At 36.6% G+C, this 26,795-nt stretch overlaps 1 protein-coding gene and 1 non-coding gene across 5 annotated transcripts in view; one reads left to right on the top strand and one right to left on the bottom strand.

Annotated features, from left to right (window-relative positions):
• Positions 1 to 24,470, top strand: part of UBE2K (ubiquitin conjugating enzyme E2 K) — a 73,483-nt gene extending 49,013 nt beyond the window's left edge. For all 4 annotated transcript variants that reach the window (XM_043438203.1, XM_043438204.1, XM_043438205.1 and 1 more), the window contains 4 exons: positions 8,267 to 8,349; positions 16,953 to 17,052; positions 19,639 to 19,767; positions 20,487 to 24,470. In XM_043438203.1, coding sequence (XP_043294138.1) covers positions 8,267 to 8,349; positions 16,953 to 17,052; positions 19,639 to 19,767; positions 20,487 to 20,561 — 387 coding nt within the window. In that variant the 3' untranslated portion in view covers positions 20,562 to 24,470. The remainder of the gene's footprint in view (positions 1 to 8,266; positions 8,350 to 16,952; positions 17,053 to 19,638; positions 19,768 to 20,486) is intronic.
• Positions 323 to 445, bottom strand: LOC122422416. The gene has a single exon (XR_006263822.1). It is a non-coding gene; the product is annotated as a U6atac minor spliceosomal RNA (small nuclear RNA).
• Positions 24,471 to 26,795: the final 2,325 nt, after the last annotated feature.

Here is a 26,795-nt window from a genome sequence, read left to right as displayed (position 1 = left end):
AAGAGTTCAGATCTTACAGCATTTGACAGACTTTTTGATCTTAGGCAAGTTGTCTAAGGTGTTTCTTCATTTGTAAAATCATTTCAAAGGAGTAGTCCATTTAAAAAATAGTATTTCAGTAATTCTATGAGACATTTTTTAATATTTCTCAAATCAGGGTATATCTTTTAGTGGATGAGATAATTTAATTGGCCCAGTTTTTTTCTTTCTCATCGTATATAAAATAATGGTGTATTGAATACTTGATGGTACCTGCGGTTCAGTAAAATACAATACTTAGAACAGTATGCTGTAAATATTAGCCAGCATTATTTTTTACCGAAAAACATGATGGCTAGATGCAGTGAAGTAGGTGGTAGTGCCTTAACCATATGCACGTGGTCAGGCTCTAGAGCCTCTTCTGTCTTTATCAAGGGCAGTGCTCACCTTTCCTTTCGTATAGCACATAGCAGTTCTAGATATCTACTCAACAGAAATGATAATGTGTCCTTACAACAACTTGTACACAAGTGTTCATACCAGCACTAATTCATAACTGCCAAAAAGTGGAAGCTCTCTAAATGTCCATCAACTTAATGGGAAAATTAAATGTGGTTTATTTACCACATCTATTTATAAAGATGAACAGGCTGCTATGTGCTATAAGATAGATGAACTTTGAAAACATCATCCTAAATGAAAAGGCCAGGTGTAAAAAGCCACACATTGTATAATGTCATTTACAAGAACATTAGAAGAGGAAAATCATAGAGAAAAAAGGTTGCTTAAGGCTGGAGGAGTATGAAGGAATGGGGAGTGACTACTGGTGGTTACATAATTATTTTTGAGGTGTTGAAATGGTCAAAAATTATATTTTGGTGGCGGTTGCACAACTCAATATACTTATCACCAAGAAGTGCGCTTTATATGAGGATGGATTATTGTCTCAATAAAAGTGTTTATTTCCCTCTATTGTTTTCATTCAGTCGCTAAGTCATGTCTGACTCTTTGCAACCCCATGGACTGCAGCATGCCAGGCTTCCCTGTCCTTCACTATCTCCTGGAGTTTGGAGTTTGCTCAAACTCAAGTCAATTGAGTTGATGGATGCCATCCAACCATCTCATCCTCTGCTGCCCTCTTCTGCCCTCAGTCTTTCTGAGCATCAGGCTCTTTTCCATGAGTCACTTCTTTGCATCAGGTGGCCAAATATTGGAGCTTCAGCTTCAGCATCTGTCCTTCTGATGCATATTCAGCGTTGGGTTTCCTTTAGGATTGACGGGTTTGTTCTCTGTGCTGTCCTAGGGACTGCTGGAGTCTTCTCCAGCACCACAGTTCAAAAGCATTGATTCTTTGGCACTCAGCCTTCTTTATGGTCCAACTCTCACATCTGTGCATAGCTTTAACTATATGGATATGGACCTTTATTGGCAAAATATTGTCTCTGCTTTTTGATATACTGTCTAGACTTGTCCTAGCTTTTCTTCCAAGGAGCAAGAGTCTTTTAATTTCATGGCTGCAGTCAATGTCTGCAGTGATTTTGGAGCTCACAAAGATAAAAATCTGCCACTGTTTCCCCCCTTTTCACATCTATTTACATCAAATGATGGGACCAGATGCTATGATCTTAGTTTTTTGAATGCTGTTTTAAGCCAGCTTTCTCACTCTCCTCTTTCACCCTCATTAAGACGCTCTTTAGTTCCTTTTTGCTTTCTGCCAGTAGAGTCGAATTATCTGCATATCTGAGGTTGTTGATATTTCTCTTGGCAATCTTGATTCCAGCTTGATTCATCCAGTCTGACATTTTGCATGATGTGCTTTGCATGAAAGTTAAATAAGCAGGGTGGCAATCTATAGCCTTGACAAACTCCTTTCCCAATTTTGAACCAGTCCATTGTTCCATGTCCGGTTCTGCTGCTGCTTGAGCTGCATACAGGTTCCTCGGGAGGCAGGTAAGGTGGTCTGATAGTCCCATGTCTTTAAAAATTTTCCCCAGTTTGTTGTGATCCACAAAGTCAAAGGCTTTAGCATAGTCAGTGAAGCAGAGATAGGTGTTTTTCTGGAATTCCCTTTCTCTGTGATCCAGCAGATGCTGGCAATTTGATCTCCAGTTACTCTGCCTTTTCTAAATCGAGCTTGTGCATCTGGAAGTTCTTGGTTCACGTACTGCTGAAGCCTAGCTTGAAGGATTTTGAGAATTACCTTGCTAGCATGTGAGAGGAGTAGTTGTACAGTAGTTTGAACATTCTTTGGCATGCCTTTCTTTGGGATTGGAATGAAAATTGATAATTTCCAGTCCTGTGGCCATTGCTGAGTTTTCCAAATTTGCTGGTATATTGAGTGCGGCACTTTAACAGCATCACCTTTTCGCATTTGAAATAGTTCAGCTGGAATTTCATCTGCTAGCTTTGTTTGTAGTAATGCTTCCTAAGGCCCAATTGACTTCACACTCCAGGATGTCTGGCTATAGGTGAGTGACCACACCATAGTGTTTATCTAAGTCATTAAGACCTTTTTTGTGTAGTTCTTCTGTGTATTCTTGCCACCTTTTTTTAATCTCTTCTGCTTGTTAGATCCTTGTCGTTTTTGTCCTTTACTGTGCTTGTCTTTGCATGCAATGTTCCCTTGGTATCTCTGATTTTCTTGACGGGATCTCTAGTCTTCCCCTTTCTGTTGTTTCATGTATTTCTTCTCCTTGTCCAGTTAAGAACCTCGCTTTGCCGTTCTCTGGAACTCTGCCTTCAGTTGAGTATATCTTTCTCTTTCTCCTTCGCCTTTCACTTCTCTTCTTTTCTCAGCTCTTCTAAGGCCTCCTCAGACAACTGCTTTGTGTTCTTGCCTTTCTTTTTCTTTGGGATGGTTTTAGTCACTGCCTCCTGTGCAGTATTACAAACCTCTGACCATAGTTCTTCAGGCCCTCTGTCTACAGATCTAATTCCTTGAATCTATTTGTGTAATCATAAGAGGTTTGATTTAGATCATACCTGAATGGCCTAGTGGTTTTCCCTACGTTCTTCAATTTAAATCTGAATTTTGCAATAAGGAGCTCATGATCTGAGTCACATTCAGCTCCAGCGATTGTTTTTGCTAACTGTGTAGAGCTTTTCCATCTTTGACTGCAAAGAATAAAATCAATCTGATTTCAATATTGACCATCTGGTGATGTCCATGTATAGTGTATAAATCTAAATCCAGAGTGATGTCTAGTCCTAGCTCTGTTTTAGGCACTTGATACATTATTTCATTTAATCTTTGACATCACTATTTTAACCCTTCCTCTTTCCACCATTTTTTAGAAAAATAGACTAAAAACATAAGAACTGAGGTCTGTCTGATGTTTTTGCTACTGTTGATAGCTCATGTTGCTTTTCAGGCCACTACTGTCTTAATTCCAGTTATTCCATATTGAGGTAGCTTCAAGATTTAGAAAAGTCTTCCTTCAGTCAGCCCAAATTTGCTTTTCTTGGCTTCAACCAGTTGTAGTTGGAATTTAGTATCATTTTAAATGCAGTCCTCCTCTAATTTATGGTATTATGCTTTTGCAGTAAATGGTAATTAATGTATGATAAATATGTTCTGGATATTTCCTATATTAAATTTGAATTTTTACTGCTTGGTAAATATAATGGGAAGAGTGGGGAATAATTGTGTAAATTTCTTGCATAGTTAAGTTCACATATGTTTAATACATAGCCTCAGGTTTCATTTTTTTTTTAATAATCACCTTACATGTCTTGGATGCTTGCCAATCTGTTCTCCAGAAGTCTGTTTTTTAAAAAATACTTGACTTTTGGTTGTGCTGGGTCTTTGTTGCTTTGCAAGGCCTGTCTCTAGCTGGTGAGAGGGGGCTTCTCACTGCGGTGGCGTCTCTTGTGGAGCTCAGGCTTCAGTAGCTGTGGCACACAAGCTCAGCAGGCTTAGCATGTGGCGCTTGGTAGCTGCTGCTTGTGGGCTTGTTTGCTCCAGGCGTGTGGAATCTTCCTGCACCAGGGATCGAACTTGTGTCCACTGCATTAGTAGGTAGATTCTTATCCTCTGTGCCACCAAGCAAGCCCCTCAGATTTAATTTTAAACTTTATGAGATTAAAGTATTGAAACTGTTAAATTCTCAATGCTGTGCAGACAAAATTGCACCAGATTGAACGCTTACATTGATTTATTTTAACATGGTCACAGAGAATTTTCTGCTCATTTTTTTTTTTTGCAATAAACTATTGACCCTCAAGAGCAGAAGGTTTACTTCTGGACAGAGAAGATATATCTTTGAGTCAGCTGAATATAGTGTAGAAGGAGTTTGATTCAATGCATACTTAAAAGTAAATTGTAATATATACTCTATTAATGAAAAACTCATTAAATTAGGAAAACTAGTTCAGTGATTTGTCCAACTGATTATTCGAGATTAGATTGTGAATTTTCTTCTTTTTCCTTGGTGTTACAAATACACTCTTAAATGTGAAATTGAGTATAAATACCAATGGTAATAGCCTTTACTGAGTCTTCTCTTCTGCATATGTATATTTAAAATAGCATTTTCTTTTGTGCAAGTTAGTTAAAGCAGGTTTAATATTGTAACTCTCATGAGTTCCAAGCTTGAAACTGGAAATTCCTGATGGAAATAGATTTCATATCTACCATGAGGTAGAAGGTGAAACTTTTGTTGAATTAAAGACTGTAAAAACATAGGCTGCATCCTGTAGGAGGAGATAAGATTGCTGATGATGGTTTGTTACCAATATAGCGAGTGAGGAGCAGTCTCCTCCCTCCACTTCAGTCTGCTTACATTAGGTACATGGCATTAAGATTTTTGTTTCTAAATTCTTTAAGAGCTCCTCAAAATTAATGATTGTTGTCAAGTTATCCAGATGGTGCTGTTATTGGTTTCACTTGTGAAAATAAGGAAGCTTGACTTGTTATTTGTGTAAGTATTTTAGTACTGTTTGTTTTTGTTGTTGTTCAGTCGCTCAGTCATGTCAGACTCTTTGCAACCCCGTGGACTGTACCATGTCAGGCTTCCCTGTCGTTCACTCTCTCCTGGAGTTTGCTCAAACTCATGTCCATTGAGTTGGTGATGCCATCCATCCATCACATCCTCTGTCGCCCTCTTCTTCTCCTGCCCTCAATCTTTCCCAGCATCAGGCTCTTCGCATCGGGTGGCCAAAGTATTGGAGCTTCAGCTTCAGCATCAGTTCTTCCAATGAATATTCAGGACTGATTTCCTTTAGGATGGGCTGGTTTGATCTCCTTGCTGTCCGTGGCACTCTTGAGAGTCTTCTCCAGCACCAGCTCAAAGCCGTCAGTCAGTTGTTCAGCACTCAGCCTTCAGCACACGGTCCAGCTCTCAGGTTCCTACGTGACTACTGGAAAAGCCGTAGCGTTCGTTATACGGATCTTTGTCAGCAAAATAATGTCTTTACTTTTTAAAACGCTGTCTAGGTTTGTCCTAGCTTTTCTTACAAGAAACAAGAGTCTTTTAATTTTGTGGCTGCAGACACAGGGAGCTCTGCCTGGTGCTCTGTAAAGACCTAGAGGGGTGGGGTGGGAGGGTGAGTCAAGAGGGAGAGGATATGTGTATACTTATGGCTGATTCACGTTGTTGTACGGCAGAAATCAACACAGCATTGTAAAGCAGTTATCCTCCAATTAAAAAAAAAAGTGTGGAAGACCACACAGAGAACTACTTACAGGACAGTTATATCTGTACTAGTAGATAATGGAGCAACTTTGAAAATTATTCTCTTTATTATTATCTCCAAATTCAGAGTTCCTTGTTCCTAATTGTAGATTGTAGTACAAAGAAATAAAGTTTAATAATTTCACATATTAATAATAATGTGCATATTAGTTTTCATGTAGAGTCTACTGAGAATCATTTACTGAAGATTCTTTAAAAAGCAATATACAATTTACACATCCTTAGATCATCAGCCGAAATCATAAGCCTTTTGACATCTTCAGTAGTAGATGTTTAAAATTCTGTTTTCCTTGGGACTTCCCTGGTGCTCCAGTGCTTAAGACTTCGCGCTCCCACTGCGTGGGGCACAGGTTTGTTCCCTGGTAAGGGAACTAAAATCCTGCATGCCTTGTGGGTGTGACCAAAAAAGAAATTTTCTTTTTTTTCTAATCTTGTTGAAAATACTGAAACTCAAAACACTTTGCTGTCCTTGTGTCACTGAAATTGTGGCTTATTGTTATCTCATATCATCATAAAGCTTTGAACTCAAATGGTAAAAATTGCGATGTGAAAATCATGGTGATATCCGTTACCAAGAAATGTTTTTTGTACATGAGCCCTATATGCCGGTCTTATTTGATCTTCACTATATTTGAGAAGGATAATGTTTAGCTTTTTAGTAACAAGTTTGTCTTAATGTTAATTGTATATTTATTCAGTGTGAGGCACCTCAGATGCTTGGAGTGCTCTACTAAGCAAATAGGCACCATGCATTTGAGGGAAGACTAGGCTAATGTGGGAGAGGTTGTAGAAGTGTGATCGGTGCTGTGACACAGACAAGTGTAGCGTGCTGTGGGATCAGGTCAAGGAGAGGGGTTGTGGAAGTTGAAACTTGGAGAATCAGTATGTGTTAGCCAGAAGAGGATATTAAGGTGTGTTATTGGAAGAAATGTATGAAGGCCCTGAGGCAAATAGGACTTATTGAGCACTTGCTTTGAATGTGGGGTGATAGTGAGGTTTGAGAGGTAGACTAGAGCCAGTTTAAGAGTGTGGGCTTACATAAAGGAAATGAGAAGTCCTTAAGAGGCCTTACGTGAGTAGTGTCATGAATCTGGTTTGTTTTAAAGAGCTCTTTGGTTTCATTGTAGAAAATGGATTAGAGGGAACAAAACTGAAAACAGTAAAGTCAGTAAACTGTTGAGTAAGCCAGGAGCATAATGATAGTCTCCTTTAAGGAAATGGTGTTCTGTGGGTGGAAAGAAGTAGGTATCAGTGAAAGCAGTAAGTGTAATTTTTTAAGAATTATAAAAGAACTAGGAGTGGAAAGTCTCCATTAGTTTTAGGTATTTTGAAGTCATTGGTGACCTACAGTGCTTTTTCAGATGGTACATATGTTAGTGAGTATGTGCGGAAATAGGGATAGATAGCATAGTATTCTTGCCTGGAGAATCCCAGGGATGGGGGAGCCTGATGGGCTACCATCTATGGGGTCGCACAGAGTCGGACATGACTGACGCGACTTAGCAGCAGCAGCAGCAGCAGCATAGACAAGGAGAAGGAAATGGCAGCCCACTCCAGTATTCTTGTCTGGAGAATCCCAGGAACAGAGGAGCCTGGTGGGCTTCTGTCCGTAGGGTCGCACAGAGTCGGACTCAATTGAAGCGACGTAGCAGCCGCAGCATAGACAGATCACGAGAAGCAGAAGCATAAATATTTTAGCTACTTTGCGTAAATAGCTTAGTTTTGGAGCATACATTGATGAATAATTGTTGTAAGGTACTTTTAGTTTGGCTTGTAGTAATCTATTAAGTGTTAAAGAATTTTGACTTAGGTGACTATCATATACATGTCAAATAAAACCCTCCTCCGTCTTCTCCTATTCCTCCTCCAGAAGCTCATAAGTAAGAGCTGATGAACTCGATTTCATTTCAAAGTTAGCATTTTCACTTGTTGATTTCTTGCTCTTTCATGTTAAGACAAACAGGTACATTTAGAATCTGAGATTGTGTGAGTTTGTATTTTCTATTGCTAACTAGTGATTTGATATTGGGTAAATTTCTTAGACTTTAAGCCTCAGTGCCTGGCAAATAATAGTAGACCTTTAAGTGTTAATTTTTCTAAAGTATTTGAGAAAAAACTGTTACAGAAAATCAGAAGCAATCTTTCAATCACTTACTACATCTGTTTTCACATATTGATTTTGCTTTTTCCTTCAAACCTATTCTACACCCTTTGTTGCACTAAAAAATCATCATTTGCTATCTGTATTGACTTTATGTACTACCTAAATAGATCTTAATTCATGTTACATTTCTCATAACATCTAACACTATGCTAGGTAAGTTATAAACACCTTAGTTATAATTAATTGGTGGGTTTCTTTGAGCATTTATTAAAACGAATGTATGTCATTGACAGCATTCAACTTACTGAATGCTTTGTCTTCTACATCCATCCCTTGACCTAGGCAAAATGATGTAATGTTAAGTATGGGCTTTTTTTTAAAAAAAAAAAAAAAACTTGAGGATTTCTTTTTTTTTGAAGTTTTACTTAAATTATATGGTTGTGTTTTTTTTTGCTGTTACTTAAAAACTCAAATGTGCTTTATATTCTAGGTCCGGTTTATCACTAAAATATGGCATCCTAATATTAGTTCCGTCACAGGGGCTATTTGTTTGGATATCCTGAAAGATCAATGGTAAGAGATTTTGAATTCATGTTCAAGCCTCATATGATTCTAAGTCTGTTAGAGTGTTAAATGTGTACTTGGCCTCAAAGCATAAGCATAAGCATATTATACTTTCTCTTATTTGGGAAGTAATTTTAAAACTTGATGAAATCTCTCAAGTACATTAGAGAAAATATGTTATAATTGAAATTGTAATCTATATTTAAACAGTGATTTATTAGGAAATGTCAGATGCTAACTTTACATCTTGAAAAATCTTGTATTTTGTTTGTTGTTTTGGTAATTTTCATCTTTTGCTATCTTTGAAAGATTTTTCTGAAAGACAAAATTGAAGTATTGAAGTAATCAGCTCTGACTTGGGTGGAGTGTAGGCACCAAAATGTTAGAGGTTGTGCTAATTGAACACAAGGTTCTAAGAGTCTATGAAGCACCACCTTTGTAGGTGGTGTCTTCATTTGCACAGTGCTTTCACATATTTTGTCTGATTCCCTAGCAGCATAGTGTTTAACCGTTAGGTTAAAATTGTGGCCCTGCCGTTTACTGACTTGTGTGGTCTGGAGTGAATTACCTGGTCTTTGTGCCTTTATTTCCTTATCTGAAAAAAAAAGAGGTTAATGCCTATTTCATAGGGCTATTGAGAAGCTTAAATGAGTTGTTTTATGTATTTCTCTTAGAGTAAAGCCTGGATTGAAAAATTCAGACAAGAGATAAAAAGTCATTGGAGTGGAAGAAAACAAGTTATGTGTTTGATTTGTCAAGAAAGGGACAGGATGGAAGCTGAATAAGATAAAACAGGAATGACAGCATTTAGCACATGGGTCAGTTGGTGTATTTGGAAACTGGATGAACGGCAAGAGTTGCTGGTCTTGTTTTTCCGTTCTGATAGAGCACACCTGAATGAAGCCTCTTCCTCGGTGGTCATCTCCTGAGACCCAGCTCCTTGATCTGTGTTCCACACACTTAAACACTGAGCATTATGGAACAGACCTGACTATTTTCTGGGTGTCTTCTGATTTGTGACTTTATAATTTGTTGAATTTCTATGCCTCCATGTTTTTATCTTTAAAGTCATCTCAAAGGTCCCTTGTAGCTCTTATTGTTCAGTAATCTTAATGAAAACTTGCAGTGTTAGAGACGTTGTCCTTTTTTCCAGGTGGTTGCCAGGACATCATTTCTTTTGTTCTCCCCTTCCTTTTCCCTCTCCCAGACTTAACTCATTCCTGCCTGATCTCCTGAGCTTTTGCACATGATGATATCTCAGGGTTAAGTCGTGGCCTCTGCTTCTTTCCATCTGTACTCACTTTCTTGGTGAGCTCATCTGATTTCATAACTTCAGCGTTTATATACCAGCAACTCACAAATTTATCTGTTCTGAACTCCAGGCATAGCACCTATACTTGACTATGTAATAGACATCTCCAATTTAAAACATGTTGAAACTGAACTGTTGATAATATTTCCCTAACCCAAAACTTATTTCTGCTCCATCTTAAGTTTTGGCAGCTACATCCTTAGTTGTTAAGGCCAGACCTCACCGTGATGCTTCTTTCTTTCTTTGGTACCTTTACACTCCATCTGCAAATCCTGTTACTGAAACCAACAGCGTTTTGTTAGTAGTCTCTTACTACTGGCCTGGTCCAAGTTGCATTGCCTCTTGCCTGATGATTGCAGTAGCCTGTCCCTCTGCTTTTAACTTCAGTCAGGCTATTCTTAGCAGATAGAATGAAACCTCAGCCTCTTTGAAAACAAAACTGCACACTAAAATTTTTCACTGTCTTCTCTTTTTGCTGAGTTAGCCAGCAGTACTACCGCTTCTGATTATCTTTCTATAAATAGTTGAAAGATTATGGTGTATATAGAGACAGAAAACTTGAAGTTTTGTATCAGAACACTTTTGTCAGCTATTGTCATTTTCTAAGGCAGGTCAAATAGCTGAATTTGGTCTTTTTTCATATCTATATCGTTCAAATAATAAAAGGTATCAGAGACATCAGATAAAATAGGTGAGATTGGATATCCGTGGATTTACGGGCCCTCCCCCTGTCCCACCAGCTTTGTTGAGGTAATAGACCTTCAGTGTATTTGTAGATGTCAATTTTTAGGCTAATTTGAAATAGTTATATTAGAAAACTGTTTGTTAATCTAAATTTTTTATTAGTACATGTGGATGGTGATTTACCTTTAATATTTGATGACTTGTATGTTAGTATGGTTTATTTCTTAACTTCATAACATAACCCTACATGCAAACTATTTTCTGATGTTTTTCCCCTGACACCTCTTAAGACTGAAGGTGTCTGTTTACCTGGGGAAGAAAATGGCAACACGTAAAAAATACTCATTGATACTGCTCTTTCAAAAGACATGAACAGGCAGAGAGTATTTGGATGGTTGGCAAGTTGTGCTGAGCACCATTAGTCATCAGGGAAGTGCAAATTAAAATCATAGTTAGATACCAGTGTAGTGGTTGTGGTTTAGTCACTAAGTCACATCTGACTCTTCGCAACCCCATGGACTATAGCCCACCTGGCTTCTCTGTCCGTGGGATTTTCCAGGCAAGAATACTGGAGTGAATTGCCATTTCCTTCTCCAGAGGAACTTCCAGACCCAGGGATCGAACCCAGGTCTCCTGTGCTGCAGACGATCTCCTGCATTGCAGGTGGATTCTTTATGGACTGAGCCACCAAGGAAGCCCATGATAGCACTACACACTTGTAAATGGTTCTTGTGCATTGCTGGTAATAATGTGGTTCAGCCACTCAACCAGCTGTACCTGCCAAAGCGTATACCTTCATATGGCATAACAGTTCTACTCCTCAGTATTACATGCAGGAGAAATCTGAGAGGAATGAGTGCGTATGTCCACCCGAAGACAAGAATATTCATAGCAGATTTATTCAAACTTCAAGTAACCCAAATGTCTATAAGCAAGAGAATGGCTATATAATGGATTAATCGTACACTGAAATAGTACATAGCAGTAAGAAAAAAAAAAAGACATGTTGACACAGTAACATGAATGATTCTCATAGACATGTTCAGTGACAAAAGCTAGACACAAAGAAGTACATACTGTATGATTTCATTTTATGAAATTCAGGATGAGTCAAAACTAATTTTGGGTGATAGAAACTATGACAGCAGTGGGGATAGGTAAGGGTCGTGAATAAGGGGCAAGAGGGAGGCTTTTTGAGTACTGGAAGTACTCTATATTTTTATCTAGGTGGTGATTGCTATAATGTATACATACATAAAAATTCATCTAGCTGTCAGGCAGTTTACTCTTAGTATACCTTAACAAAAAATTATAACAAAAAAGCTGCCATTCTCTTTAAGTAGATGCTCTTTAGGTAGCATTCAGTGTTTTGAATGAAAATAGATTATTTATTGATGATCTTTTGGAAGATCCTTGACAGACAAGTTAGTCAATAATACAAAAATTCAATGCTTTTTATTGTACATATTAAAGACCCCACCTAGTCCATATGATGGAGAAGGCAATGGCAACTCACTCCAGTACTCTTTTTTTTTTTTCCCAGATTTATTTATTTATTTATTTTTTAAATTTATTTTTTTTATATTAGTTGGAGGCTAATTACTTCACAACATTTCAGTGGGTTTTGTCATACATTGATATGAATCAGCCATAGATTTACACGTATTCCCCATCCCGATCCCCCCTCCCACCTCCCTCTCCACCCGATTCCTCTGGGTCTTCCCAGTGCACCAGGCCAGAACACTTGTCTCATGCATCCCACCTGGGCTGGTGATCTGTTTCACCATAGATAGTATACATGCTGTTCTTTTGAAATATCCCACCCTCACATTCTCCCACAGAGTTCAAAAGTCTGTTCTGTACATCTGTGTCTCTTTTTCTGTTTTGCATATAGGGTTATCGTTACCATCTTTCTAAATTCCATATATATGTGTTAGTATGCTGTAATGTTCTTTATCTTTCTGGCTTACTTCACTCTGTATAAGGGGCTCCAGTTTCATCCATCTCATTAGGACTGGTTCAAATGAATTCTTTTTAACGGCTGAGTAATATTCCATGGTGTATATGTACCACAGCTTCCTTATCCATTCATCTGCTGATGGGCATCTAGGTTGCTTCCATGTCCTGGCTATTATAAACAGTGCTGCGATGAACATTGGGGTGCACGTGTCTCTTTCAGATCTGGTTTCCTCAGTGTGTATGCCCAGAAGTGGGATTGCTGGGTCATATGGCAGTTCTATTTCCAGTTTTTTAAGAAATCTCCACACTGTTTTCCATAGCGGCTGTACTAGTTTGCATTCCCACCAACAGTGTAAGAGGGTTCCCTTTTCTCCACACCCTCTCCAGCATTTATTGCTTGTAGACTTTTGGATAGCAGCCATCCTGACTGGCGTGTAATGGTACCTCATTGTGGTTTTGATTTGCATTTCTCTATAATGAGTGATGTTGAGCATCTTTTCATGTGTTTGTTAGCCATCTGTATGTCTTCTTTCACTCCAGTACTCTTGCCTGAAAATACCATGGACAGAGGAGGCCTGGTGGGCTGCAGTCCATGGGGTCTCAAAGAGTCGGACACGACTGAGCGACTTCACTTTCACTTTTCACTTTCATGCATTGGAGAAGGACATGGCAACCCACTCCAGTGTTCTTGCCTGGAGAATCCCAGGGATGGGGGAGCCTGGTGGGCTACCGTCTATGGGGTCGCACAGAGTCGGACATGACTGACGCGACTCAGCAGCAGCAGCAGCAGTCCATATGAATGAATATTCAATTAGCCATATTAACTGTGCTTATTGAAGTTTGAGATCTGAGCAAAGTTAATTTACTGAAGATAGTTTTATAAGGTACTCACTCATCAGTCATCAGTTCAGTTGCTCAGTTGTGTCTGACTCTTTTTGACCCCATGGACTGCAGCACACCAGGCTTCCCTGTCCATCACCAACTCCCAAAGCTTGCTCAAACTCATGTCCATCGAGTCAGTGATGCCATCTAACCATTTCATCCTCTGTCGTCCCCTACTTCTGCCTTCAGTCTTTCCCAGCATCCGGTCTTTTGCAATGAATCAGTTCTTTGCATCAGGTGACTGAAGTATTGGAGTTTCAGCTCACTCATATCCACTGATTAAAATTAGCTAACACATTTTGAAATTTCATACTCCTGCTTGGCTGTTAGGATTGGTTTTTAATAGATTTATGTTAATGTTACACATTATATGCTAAAAATCTCAGTTATCAGTAGTATGAATTTAATCAGTACTTTGTGAAAAGAAAAATAAATGAAAACTAAAGATTGTATTTTTATTTGTATATTTTTTTCACATTACCAAGTTTAGATTCAAAATTTCATGTAGAGCAGTCAAAAAATGTACACATATCTTTATACCATCAAAGATGTTATAGTTTCTATCGTATTTAGGGCCAGAAGAATAAGTTTTGTTTTAATGTTAATTTTATTACAACTAATTTTGAAAAAATTGTTGTTTATGTTGATTTTGTGTTCAAATTTTAAGAACTTTGCATTTAAGTTTCTTTTTAAACCAATTCTTAATGGTTTATGAATACCTCCCCAACATTTATTGTGAAAGTTTTCAAGCATACAGGAGACTTAAAAACTTTTCTCATCGAGATTGTTATGAATTAAATCCAGTTAAAACTCTAGATTTTCCTTCAGTTTTGAGAACAGACTGTCCCTTTGCATTCCTACCAACAGTGTACAGAATTCCAATTGCTCCACATCCTCGCCAACAAATGTTATTTTCTGTTTTTTTCATAGTAAACCAGCCAAATGGATGTGAGGTAGTGTGTGAGGTTCATTTTTTTTGTTGTTAACAAGTTGTAGGAGTTCTTATATATATAATTCTTGTATAGTTGTATATATAGTTCCTGTATATAATTCCCTTGTCAGATGTATGATTTTGTAAATATTTTCTCCCCATTGTGTGAGTTGCCTTTCACTATTGATTATACTCACTGCAAAGGAAGATTTATTTCAAAACTTTTTTTTTTCTTTACATAGGAGTTCTTAATTTTGATATAGTTGTAGACCAGTTTTTCTATTTATTATTTTGTTACCTGTGCTTTTGCTTGTCCTTTGATATGCTAGAAATCATGGCATGCTGCACTGTCATGGAGCTTTCACCCTATGTTTCACCTTCTAAGAGTTTTATAATAAGTTTTAGTCTTGGGAATTCCCTGGCAGTCCACTAGTTAGAACTCACTGTTTTACTGCGGGGTGTGGGGTTTGATCCCCAGTTGGGGAATTAAGATCCCACAAGCCAGGCATAGCAGCCAAAAATAGTTTTAGTCTTAGGTTTAGGACTTTGATCCATTTTGAACTGATTTTTTTCTTTTTTTTCCCCTGATTTTTCAAAAATTGAAGAATGGTTAACATGTTGTTAGTTTCACATGTCCAGTAAAGTGATTCAGTTGTACATATATATTCTTTTTCTGATTCTTTTCCATTGTAGATTATTACAAGATATTGAGCATGGTTCTCTGTGTTAATTTTGATATAGGATGTAAGGCAAGGTGGAAGCTTTTATTTTACTTTATTATTTTTTTTAAGGTGGAAGCTTTTAAAACACAACTTTTAAAAACTTTATTGAAGTGTAATTTACCTTAAATTACACACATTAAAAATATAGTTTGATAAGTTTAGACACATACATCCATGAAGCTGTCACACATCAAGATAGAGAACATACTCCAGAGTTTTCTAGTGGGTTCCTTTGTAATTGCTTCTTCCAGACTTTCTGCTCCCCCATCTCCCAGCAACCATTTATCTGCTGTCACTATAGATTAGTTTGCATTTTATGGAGTTCAATATAAATGACAGTTCCAATAGCATTTAGATAAAGAACTATTTGTATTGTAATTTTTCTCTAATAGATAAAATATAGACCTATGTTTGTGACACTGATTTTATTTTAGTTTAGAACAGCCTTTCTCAATTAGCTTTAAGTTGTATGCACTGAAGCAGTATTTCTCAGAAATTAACTTGCATCAGAATCACTTGGAGTATCTGTTAAACCACCCAAGAGGTTCTAATTCAGTAGATCCGGGATAAGGCTAAGAATTTTCATTTCTTACAAGTTCCCACGTGATAACTGATGCTGCTGTTTGAAGAAACGCGAGACACATTTCGTTAAGAAATTTGTTGCTGATAGTAAATTAACTTTCCTAAACATCTGAGATGGCACTATTTATATAACCATTCTTAGGGAAATTGAGACAATACTTAATTTTCTCCCTTCTCTTATGGGGAACCCAGTTGAAAAAGACTGGTTTGGAATTATCTAATGTGTGGTGAAAATGGATATGTTGTTTAATAATCTTCTACATTTAAAAAAGTTCACTATTATGTTATTTCACTATTGTATTCATAAATATTTTTTATAGTAACTGGTCAAATAATTTTTTAACAGAAATGCTCAGAATCCTTTCTGGTTAGGTAGGCAGCATTTTCTAGATAAATATTTGCTTTATAAACATTTAGAAGCATGAATATTAAGCCAAAAGCTTTCTTTTTTCAGAATATTATGGAGTGATTTATTTTCTTTCTCTTCATTTAAAATTTTTCATTGTAGTTGCTAAGTTACAGGTGTACAATATAGTGATTTGCAGGTTTTAAAGGTTGTACTCCGTTTGTAGTTACAAAATATCGGCTGCATTTCTGTTGAGTGCTTAGTTGTGTCCGACGCTTTGCGACCCCATGGACTTTAGCCTGCCAGGCTCCTCTGTCGTGGAATTTGTTGTACAATAGATCCATGTAGCTTATTTTATACTTAATAATTTGTACTCCTTACATCCCTGGACTTCCCTGGTGGCTCAGATGATCAAGCATCGTGCAGTGCAGGAGACCCAGGTTTAATCCTGGGGTCAGGAAGAGACCCTGGAGAGGGGAATGGCTACTCATTCCAGTATTCCTGCCTGGAGAATTCCATGGACAGAGGAGCCTAGTGGGCTCACAGAGAGTCAGACACGGCTGAGAAACTAACACTAACCATCCCTACCCCTACATTGTCCCTCCCTTCTCCTCTCTCCCACTGCTGACCACTAGTTTTTATTTGTTTGTTATATCACTGGTTTGTTTTATTTTTTAGATTACACATTAAAGTGCTACTATATATTTTTTTTCTGACATACACTTAAGCATAAAGCCCTCCAAGTAATTTTATACTTTTTTGAAAGTAAAGGATATCTGCTTGATGGTATCTTGTTTTTAGAGTTACACAGAAAGGAAGTTACTTTGTCACTGTAATAATGTCTAGAGAAATGGATAGAAAGTTAAGTCAGTAGATAAAGCTGACCAGAATATTGGTAACAATAACATAGGGTGGGTGGGTGGGGTGGAGCTAAGCCGATTAAAGGCAATTTGAGGTATCTTAAGAAACGGAAAGATTTACTTGTTTTAAAATATATATATATTTGTACATTATATATATTGTTTTAATATATATATGGTAGGCAGATATGTAATTATAAATTTCTAAGACTTAATTATATGATTGAGATAAAAATCTTTTTTAGCTCCAGTACTTTTCGTATTTATTCAGAAAACATCTACTTTGTCATGCAAACTGTTTTCAACCTGGATGTCTTCCTGTTTTGAATTTTAGGGCAGCAGCGATGACTCTGCGCACGGTATTGTTGTCATTACAAGCCCTGCTGGCAGCTGCAGAACCGGATGATCCACAAGATGCAGTCGTAGCAAATCAGGTAAGATCGTTCCTTTTGAAAGACTTCCTTATCTATGAGTCTTTAGTGGTTTGCAGTGTTAGAACATAAGCATATGTCTATTGAAACTAAATCTAGAAATGGTTTCCTTTCTTGCTGTGAGATTATTATATTACATATAATAGTGAAAACCTAATTTAGTGATTTTTTTAAACATAGTAATTTAACTGGGTGTATTAAATAAACCCAGTGCAGCCAGTTGCTTTTTTCAAATATATTGTGCCATTTTCAAGAATTACACAGTGAACACCCATTTATCTGCCTGCTGTCTTGATTCTGTGATTAACGTTTTACTTCATGTGTGTGTCCATTTGTCTTTTAATTCAGTGATGATCTTTCCCTGATGATACTGTTAATCAGCTCCAGCTGTGGCACTGAAATGGCATGGTGAAGGTCATCACGGACTTTGTAGTTGCCAAATGGAATAAATATTTTTCAGTTCTGATCTTTGATTTCCAAGGCAGAGGTTAGCAAATTACAGCCAGACTGGCTGTTTTTGTAAATAATGTTTTATTGGAACACCCCCATTTGTTTACAGCTACAAGTGGCAGAATTGAATAATTATAACAGGGACCACACGGTCTGAAAGCCTGAATAATTATTATGAGAAAGTTTACCAGCTCCTACTCTAAACCATTAGGATTTATTGAGCCTTGTAGAGTTTTTTTTTTTTTAAGCCAGAAGTTTTTTTCATCTCTTGACTTCTCTTCCTATCTTTGTAGTTGTGGTTGTTCCCTCTTAGTTCCTACCATTACTCCCTCACCCCCCCTTGTTTTTGGCCATGTTGCCCGCCCTCTAAAATCTTAGTTCCCCAACCAGGAATGGAACCCTTGCCCCTGCAGTGGAAGTGTGGAGTCCTACTTACTGGGCTGCCAGGGAATTCCCTCTCCTCCCTTTTAAATACACTTCCTCAGTTCTTATCACATCCTTTCTTTTACTTTCCATTCTATACTCTCATTTGGATGATCATATCCACACTGATGTTGCCACCTGTATGTTGGTAACAATAGTCAGGCTTGACCTTTCTCCTAAACCCAAAAACCTGTTTGGAACCAGAGAGCTGTATATGAATATCCCATGGGTACCTTAGTACAACATTCCATAACTGAAGGCAGACTCTTAAACCTTGTGAACCTGTCCATCCTTCTATAGACAGCTTGTATATATATCCAAGTCACAGATACAGAGTACTTCTGTGTGTCTCCTTTTCTCTAATATCTCAATATCTCTATCATAATACTTCTCTAACTGCTTTAGTTCACATGTTTAAAAATTCTCGTTTGACTGCTCTGATGGAATTTCCTACCTCAACCTCTTCTCTTTACCTTCTACGCTGATAGCAGTTAGCTTTATAAAAGTTCAAATCCTGTTTCATTTTACTATTAAAAACCTGTTAATAGCTCTCCTGTCACCTACTTGGTAAGAACAAATTGTTTAGTTTGAAAAGTTCCTCCATGATTTGAACTATCTCCTAAATTCTTACTGTTCTCAAACTCCGGCTATTCAAGATTATCATTCCTGCATGTCATTTCACCCAGTCTGTCATGTTTGCTGCCTAAGAAAACTTTGCCTCTTACAAGCTTCTTTCTTTCCTTTGAAAAACTGTTCACTCCTTATTTTATGTATATTGTTAATATGTCCTACTATTATTTGCTGTAGAGTGCTTAGAATTATGGTTTAATGTGTTATATATGTCCTATTGATTTCAATTTTGATAGAAGCATGGTTTGAGCCTCAGCTTTGATTTCCTGTTGAGTTCTGAGTCTCAAAGTTTGAGATTGGATTCAGTTTTCTTTTGACTCTGTTGGGTCGTCTGACTTATTTCCTTGTTAATAATGGTAGAAACTAGATTTATTATTTTAATGTATAGAAATACTCAATGTGTATAAAACATCTTAAATATTATAAAGTGAATTTAATATTTTAAATTTTTATAATTTGCTTTATTAAGTAATCGTAGTCTCTGAATACTTGAGAATAAATTTACCTCTTCCAATGCATATGAAGACTCTTACATTTTAAAAAGTGTTCTGTTGTGAGTTCATAATCATCTCAAAACATGTGCTGTAAGTTAGGACTGCACATGGGGTTTCCTTAAATCACTACAGTAATACAACTCTAACAAAACAGCCAACTCTCCTTGTATTCTAGCCCAGGCTGTGATTAATACAAAAATTGGTCACATTTATTAGTTACTGTTCACTTAATTTTAGAAGCTAGTAATTCTGTTTATCTGTGTAATGTTTGCCACTTCACGATGATTAGAGGCATCTCTAATAAGTCCATTTAGTGTTAGTTTTCTACTACTTTGTTGAAATTGGAGATTAAAGTTGATATTATATATCTTTGTTTTTCTTTCATCAGTGCAACTTGTGAATTGCAGGTTCATGTTAAACAGTCTTTTCTTCAGTGACATAGTTTGTTTGCTATGGAAAGTGAATCAGTCACATTTTAACAATCTAATCTACATTTATTTAGAAAAAACAGGTTTTTAAGCAATTAGGAGATGAGTTCCTATTTTGAATACTATAACTGCATTGTAAATCAATCAATTTTTCCCCCATGTAGTACAAACAAAATCCTGAAATGTTCAAACAGACAGCTCGACTTTGGGCACATGTGTATGCTGGAGCACCAGTTTCTAGTCCAGAGTACACCAAAAAAATAGAAAACCTATGTGCTATGGGCTTTGATAGGGTAAGTACATAAAGGCATGTTGATTTTTATTTATTTGTTAAATTATTGTTGCAAATCCTTGGCTGACAAAAGTGGTTCAGCAGTACTCTAAATCTAATTTTGATAAGCAAACTTTGTTATTAAAACTAGTGATTTTTTTTTAACTTTGGTTGGTTCCGGTCATTTATTTTATTTTGAAAAATAATTTTATTGCTTTATTTTTGGCTGTGCTGGGTCTTCAGTGTTGCTCGGGCTTTTTCTCTAGCTGTAGCGAGCTGGGACCACTCTCTCGTGTGACATGCAGGCTTCTTACTGTGATGGCTTTTCTTGTTGCGGCACGGGGCTCAGCCGTCGTGACTCCTGGCTTGTAGAGCACAGGTTCAGTAATGGTGGCACACGGGCTGAGTTGCTTCGCTGCATGTGGGATCTTCCCAGACCAGGAATCAAACCTGTGTCTTCTGCATTGGCAGGCGGATTCTTTACTTCTTTTTTTTTTTTTTTTTGGTTTTTTTTTTTTGGATTCTTTACTTCTGAGCCACCAAAGAAGCTCTAGTCATTGGTTTTAGAGTTTTTAATGCAGTACAAGTGCAAAGTAACTTAAAAATGAAAAAACAGGGTGTGGTTTCTTTAAAGACAGTGAGTGATACGGTATTTTTATTTTTATTTATTTATTTTTTTTGATACGGTATTTTTAAAATATTTCCTTGAGATTTTATTTTGTCCCCTTTTCTTTTCTACAGAATGCGGTAATAGTGGCCTTGTCTTCAAAATCATGGGATGTAGAGACTGCAACAGAATTGCTTCTGAGTAACTGAAACATAAAGAGAGATGCTGATATAGTCAAGCTTGCCCCTTCTTGGAGGAGCATCAACATCTGTTATTTTTAGGATTCTGCATAGATTTCTTTTAAACTGGCATTCTTGCCTAATGATGTTATCTAGGCACCATTGGAGACTGAAAAAAATCCCTGCTCTGTAAATAAAGCTAATTAAACGTCTGTGTAAATTTAAAAAGGGGAAATACTTTAATTTTTTTCTTACTTAATAGTGTAAAAATTCTTTTGAGCTAAGCTAAAACCATGGAAAAAACATGCTACTTTAGTGTTTAGCAGTATACCAAGACTAGCAAGAGTTTGCTTCAGGATTTTGTTGAATAATTAAGATAATATTTTGAGTGTGTCAGGGCCATTCAAATTGTTGGTGTTGCATCACAGCTACCTTAACTGTTTTTAACATGGATCCTCTGTGCCTGTGAATTTACTTGCATGCTTGTACTTGACTTCTTAGGATGGGTAGCTGAAAAGACCACCATTTTAAGCATTTGAGAATTCTTCAATATGAGATTTATCCAGAAATGAAGATGGTGACCTAGTCAGAGCCTTTTTTGTCCTTGTCAACAGACTGGGACAACTTATCTGTTTTTCCCCTCTTTCCACACACAGCTAATATTCTAATATTAAATTTCTTTATATTTGGTGGGGAAATGTGCTGAAGGACAGTATCCCTTGCTCCATTTTAGGTCATCCATTTGGAATGTTTTGTCACAGTTCTCCACTCTTAAAACTTTCCTATTACTTATATAGGAATATATACAATATATATATACAATAATAATATTGTAAAAATGGAGCTGCCAATTTTGTTTCATTTTTTTTGTAAAAACAGTAAATACTTGATGTTGCAGTATTCCCAGATTAAATGAAAAGAACCCAGCTTAATTTTTCGGTGAATTTAACGTCTTTTGATTTTTAAACTGATGGAATTTTTCTTTAAGAACTTGCAAGGATGAAATCAACTGTTTGCAGTTTTTTTAGCCTGATTTTGGCTTTATAGAGATTGCTTGCACTTTCCCCTATTAACACATGAAAGCTGTGTTGGTGTTTTACTGTACATACTTCAGATGCACATAGGAATAGAAGTGTGTTATAAATCTAGCTTTCTTTATGATGTTTCTGATAATACGAGAATTGAAAACTTTACCTTCTCTTGTACATAGTCAGACTTTCTATACGTATTAAAGTTACACTTCACTCTAAGTTCAAAGTTTGAAAATTACTAGTTTTGCAAGCTCTAACACTAATGTGAACATTTTATGAAGGGTGAAATGGATTTGTGTAGGCAGTTCTATACATAGAAACACAGTTCTTATTAAATATTCAGGACCAATGCAAAAATAACAAAAATGTAATGGAATCTGAATGAATTAAAGTAAGGCTGTATATGGAAAGTCATATTATGAAAGGTTTGCTTTCTTCAAGTGTTATTTATCCTAAATTATAATGGTTACATGTTTGGAAAATAGTTTTGAACCATAAATTCAGCATAATTTCATTTGACTTCTCAATAATCTTAGAAGCAATAAAAAGAACCATTATTAAATATATTGTAATGTTAAGATGTGAAGGTTCTTCCAGAAACTTGTAAGGCTTTCCTAATCAGTAGTGAAACTCTTGTAGTTGATTATTGCATACTAAACACAAGTTGCTGTTTTTTCCCCTGTGTTTGCCTAAGTATAAATTTCTTTATACAATCACCTCCTTTAATTGTAATTTAGTTACTTTCTAAAGATGCCAAAGGAAAAAAGATTTTCTTTATTTATTTTAAATAGCTAAAAACCATGTACTTTTCTTTATATTTTGAGGTAAGGTTGGAATTGTGTGAAAATGTGGACAGTTTTGTTCCATCGTTGTTTAGAATTAATTTTTTTTGTTGTTTAGTGGAGGGTGGCTTGGTAATGTTAGTAATATTTGCATTATTTTAAATATCAAACACCTCTACCCAGTTTACTATTTGCCTGTATTATCAGGGTATATTTAATTGTCCTGTGGTTTGACAAATGAGAGAGAGAACTCAGAAGTTACTAAGGGTCAAGCATTGTATACTTTGCTCTTGGAGGCAGCTGTAACTTGCCTATGACTTTTATGCACATTAGCCCCTTAGGGTATACTCATCTAACTGCAGTTCAACATCCCCAGTGCCCAGGAAATGGAAAACTACAATATTTGGTATGAGAGGTTCTCCATAATGGATTTTCATTTCAAAAATTTACCTCATTTACATTTAATGTGATTATCTGTTTTCTGGTACATTTCCCACTATCACCTTCTTACTGGGTGTTTTTTTTTTTTTTTTCCTATTTTCTACAGGTAGATTTATTTCCCCAAACATAGAAATAAAGGCAGTTGCTTTTTTTCTCTTGTCTTATGTATGTTTAGAAAAAGAGCAGTAAAAGTGCAGGTCTAGGGGAAGCATACCCTGTTGGAAATTATTTATATAATTCTCAATGGTTTGTGATTTGTTAGTTGTAAAGGCTTCAAAAATTGTAGTTAAATGTATGTGTAGTTTTATCCCATCTGGGCAGACAATTTGCTACAAGTCACTGATACTCAAATAGTCTTCTGTGATGATCAGGTCTGTTTCCTGAGTGTGTGTCTGACTTTTAAAAGAACAAACAATTAGTTGTGTTAGTGTGTCCGTACAGACTGAATGAATAAATAGCAGTTTGTGATCCAAATAAGTATACGGTAAGGTATATAAATATTTGAGGAACTTGGTACTAAATTAGATGCTCCGTGCTGGCTCCCCCAAATGTTTGGAATTGTGGCTGTGATTTACATAAACACATAATGCATTCAAGTATATATATATGTGTATTTATATTCTGACCATTTTGCTTTTGAGAAGCATTTTCTGTGAAATGAAAGGCAGGTTTTTTTCCTTTTTGGGGGGAAGTGTTTCACATTTGTGATTGCTGATAGTGCATAAAACTATGCAAAATAATTTTAAAGTATGAGAAAGAATTGGCAGATAAAGTGCATATTGCTTATTTATGCCATACAGAATGCAGCATGTTGTGTTACTGCTGCTTAACAAGTTTATCAGTGTGAAAAGCAATTCTTAGCTCTAAGTGTATGCTTGATTTGAGCTTTTAAAACTCTGCAATAGGGGTGTAATAATGTGTCCACGATCCTTGTTAGTAACAGGAAACAGAAGCTATGTTTATTTTTGTTTTTGTTTTAGAGATAGATTTGGGCATGGGACAGTTGGAGCCATGTATACTTTCTTGTACATAGATGGAAACAAGTGTTTGGATAGGAAAGAGGAAGCTGTTTACAGTTGACTTTATTTCATGGATTTTTACAAAATAATGTATGAATCACTTTTTTCTTGTACAAACCATTGATTTTGAAAATTTGCATTTCCATTCTTTTAGTACTAGTTAAAAATAAATGCTTAACATCAGCTGTTTACTATCACTGGGGAAGAAGTTGACTTGAAATATTTACTGATAAATAGCCTTTTCTTCAAGTGTGACTTTTCTGCCTTGTCTGCATACTATGTCACATGTTCTATTTGCACTGTTGCAATATGGGTCAAAAATTTTGTGGCATAGAGCTAGGGAAATGTCAGTATCTCACTTGTCCCATTTGTTCTGTTACTGTTCTGTTGGACTGATCTACCCTCATAAACCTGTGATCATCACCTAAATATTAAGTTGTGAATGTGTCACCTTTTGCTTGGTTATTCCAACCAGGCATTGAATATATATGTATATGTATATATTCAGTGCTGCTTATATAATGAGATGAGGCACAGTTTATCAGTTTGGTCCTGGGGGTGAGTGGACTCAGAAATCATTTGCACTGTGCTGTTAAATGACCCTCGTGTGCTTGCTGTTACCTGCTTTTTACAGACATCGTAATAAAAGCTAGACTATTTCTTTGGGGGGAAAGAGACTTATTTAATGTAATTTAAAGACTTTTCCAATAGAAAATGGAATACTATTGAAAATAATATCTATTTTTTAGCTTTCAGCAATTGATGGTGCTTTGTCGTGGTGTCTGCTGGAAGTCTACTGCCATTATAGGGATACTCATTAACCTCACCGAGAAAGAATCTTGCTTGTTAGCTTCTCTAGATCTCTATTCTAAACAATCTGTTAGTGATGATAAATTCTATAGGAGGATCTATTTCTGAGCCGTTAACTTCCTGTAAGGGGAAAATGGGTGGGTTGCCAGAAAGACCATTGAAGCAGGGTGGGCCGGGGGTGGAGGGCTGGGTATTTGTCTTAGAATTAAAAACTACGGAACACTTTTGTACACAACTGATTTTTTAAAAAATAAACACATTTTTAAAGATGTTGAATTTTTTTCCCCCCTTACTGGGAATTCTTAAAAAATAAATGCATGCGTGTTTTCCCCTGAAAACGGTTTATATCTTCTTTCTGGGTACTCAGCAATGGATAGGCAATTAAGCCTCCACATTATTTTAAACAAGAAAAGGAACCAGGTGGATAGTTTTACTAGATAGATTTATAGTAATGAGTGTATGTTGATAAGTGCAGTAAATTATATTTGTGCTTTGAATTGGAGTTAATTGATTAATTTACTTGAAAATATAACAGTATTTGGCTAGATTCTGATCCAAAAATTTAGAATAATCCAGAGGTAGTTGATACTGAAAGTAGTATTTTTAATTTTCATATAAGCACAAAAATCTTCTGAAAAGGGTGCCTGTTACAGTGGAAAGGACTGAATTGTTTCAGAAGTGGGTTATTATGTTCGTGGATTACTCCTGCCTCTATGGATCCTCATCATTAGAAGAGGCTATGTTGTTAGGATTTGTATTAATTATTTCACACGATAAACTGATTGTTACTTTGTGTCTCTAGGACATTTATAACCAGCTTTCAGCAGGCCTGTGAGTTACTATAGCCTGGAGATGGAATTGCTTCTCACTGGAGTAACAGGATGAAGGGCTAAGGAATGGTACAAGCTATATCTTTATGTGTTAAAAATCAAGGAAAACAAATGGAATTCAAGACCACTCATGATATCCCCTAGAACAGAATGGTCATCTATTACAGTAAATTACGTTTTGGTAGGATATTGACCAAAGTCAAGAAGGCCAAGCTGTTTTAAAATCAGTTAACGATACTTGATGCTTGTAGATTCTTTTTTCAAGAACACAGATAAAACAGGGTAAACACTAAAAACTGGGCAAAATTTCAGAAACCCAAGTATTTTTTATTTCTTGCTGAGTTAATATACTTAGTACTTTGTTTCTTCCTTACAGCATGTAGAGAATATACCTAATTTTTATTTAAGGGTGACAGACAGTGCCTTTTGTTTACATAGCTAAATTCTAATTATTGTATTTAATTCTCAGCTCTCCACTTTTAATATGTGAGATATATATTCCATTGCTATATGCGTTCATTATTTATATTATATTGGTTAATACTGAGGAATAGGACTAATGACATTCTACTGGTATCTCCTAACCATGTTCATAGGATTGCAGGATTTTAAGGATAAGGATACCTGTCATCTCCTTTTTAAAAATAGATCAATTAAAGTAAGTAGGATACCCAGTGAAAGTGAAAGTCGCTCAGTCTTGTCTGACTCTTTGTGACCCCATGGACAGTCCATGGAATTCTCCAGGCCAGAATACTGGAGTGGCTAGCCTTTCCCTTTTCCAAAGGATCTTCCCAACCCAGGGATCGAACCCGGGTCTCCCGCACTGCAGGTGGATTCTTCACGAACTGAGCCACAAGGGAAGCCCAAGAATACAGGAGTGGGTAGCCCATCCCTTTTCCTGCGGATCTTCCCAACCCAGGTATCGAACCGGGGTCTCCTGCATTGCAATCGGATTCTTTACCAACTGAGCTATCAGGGAACCTAGTCTTAGGTTATTTTGCGGGGAAATCCCCTAATACTATTATGTTCGCCTACTAAACCTGGTAGGTCTTTGAGACCTGAAATGCTATTCTTGTTTTCCTTAAAAATAGGAAATGTGGAGGGATCATTTGCAAGCATGAAAAGGAAAAAGGGAGTTCAGGTGAGAGGTCTTCAAGGAAAGTCTATACAAACCAGTTCTTACGGTGAGAATTGAATAGCATGTTTTGGTGAGCTAGGTTCAACTGCAGGGTATCCTGACTTCTACTAAATTCACTTTTCATGCACAAAACACTTTTCTGATATTTGGAAGAATAGAATAAATACCATTGTTTTTGGTTTATGGGATCCATAGAAAATGATGATCTAAATA

Source organism: Cervus canadensis, chromosome 19 (assembly GCF_019320065.1).
Source record: "Cervus canadensis isolate Bull #8, Minnesota chromosome 19, ASM1932006v1, whole genome shotgun sequence".
NCBI classification, from domain to species: Eukaryota; Metazoa; Chordata; class Mammalia; order Artiodactyla; family Cervidae; genus Cervus; species Cervus canadensis.
This window is presented reverse-complemented; position numbering and strand designations above follow the sequence as displayed.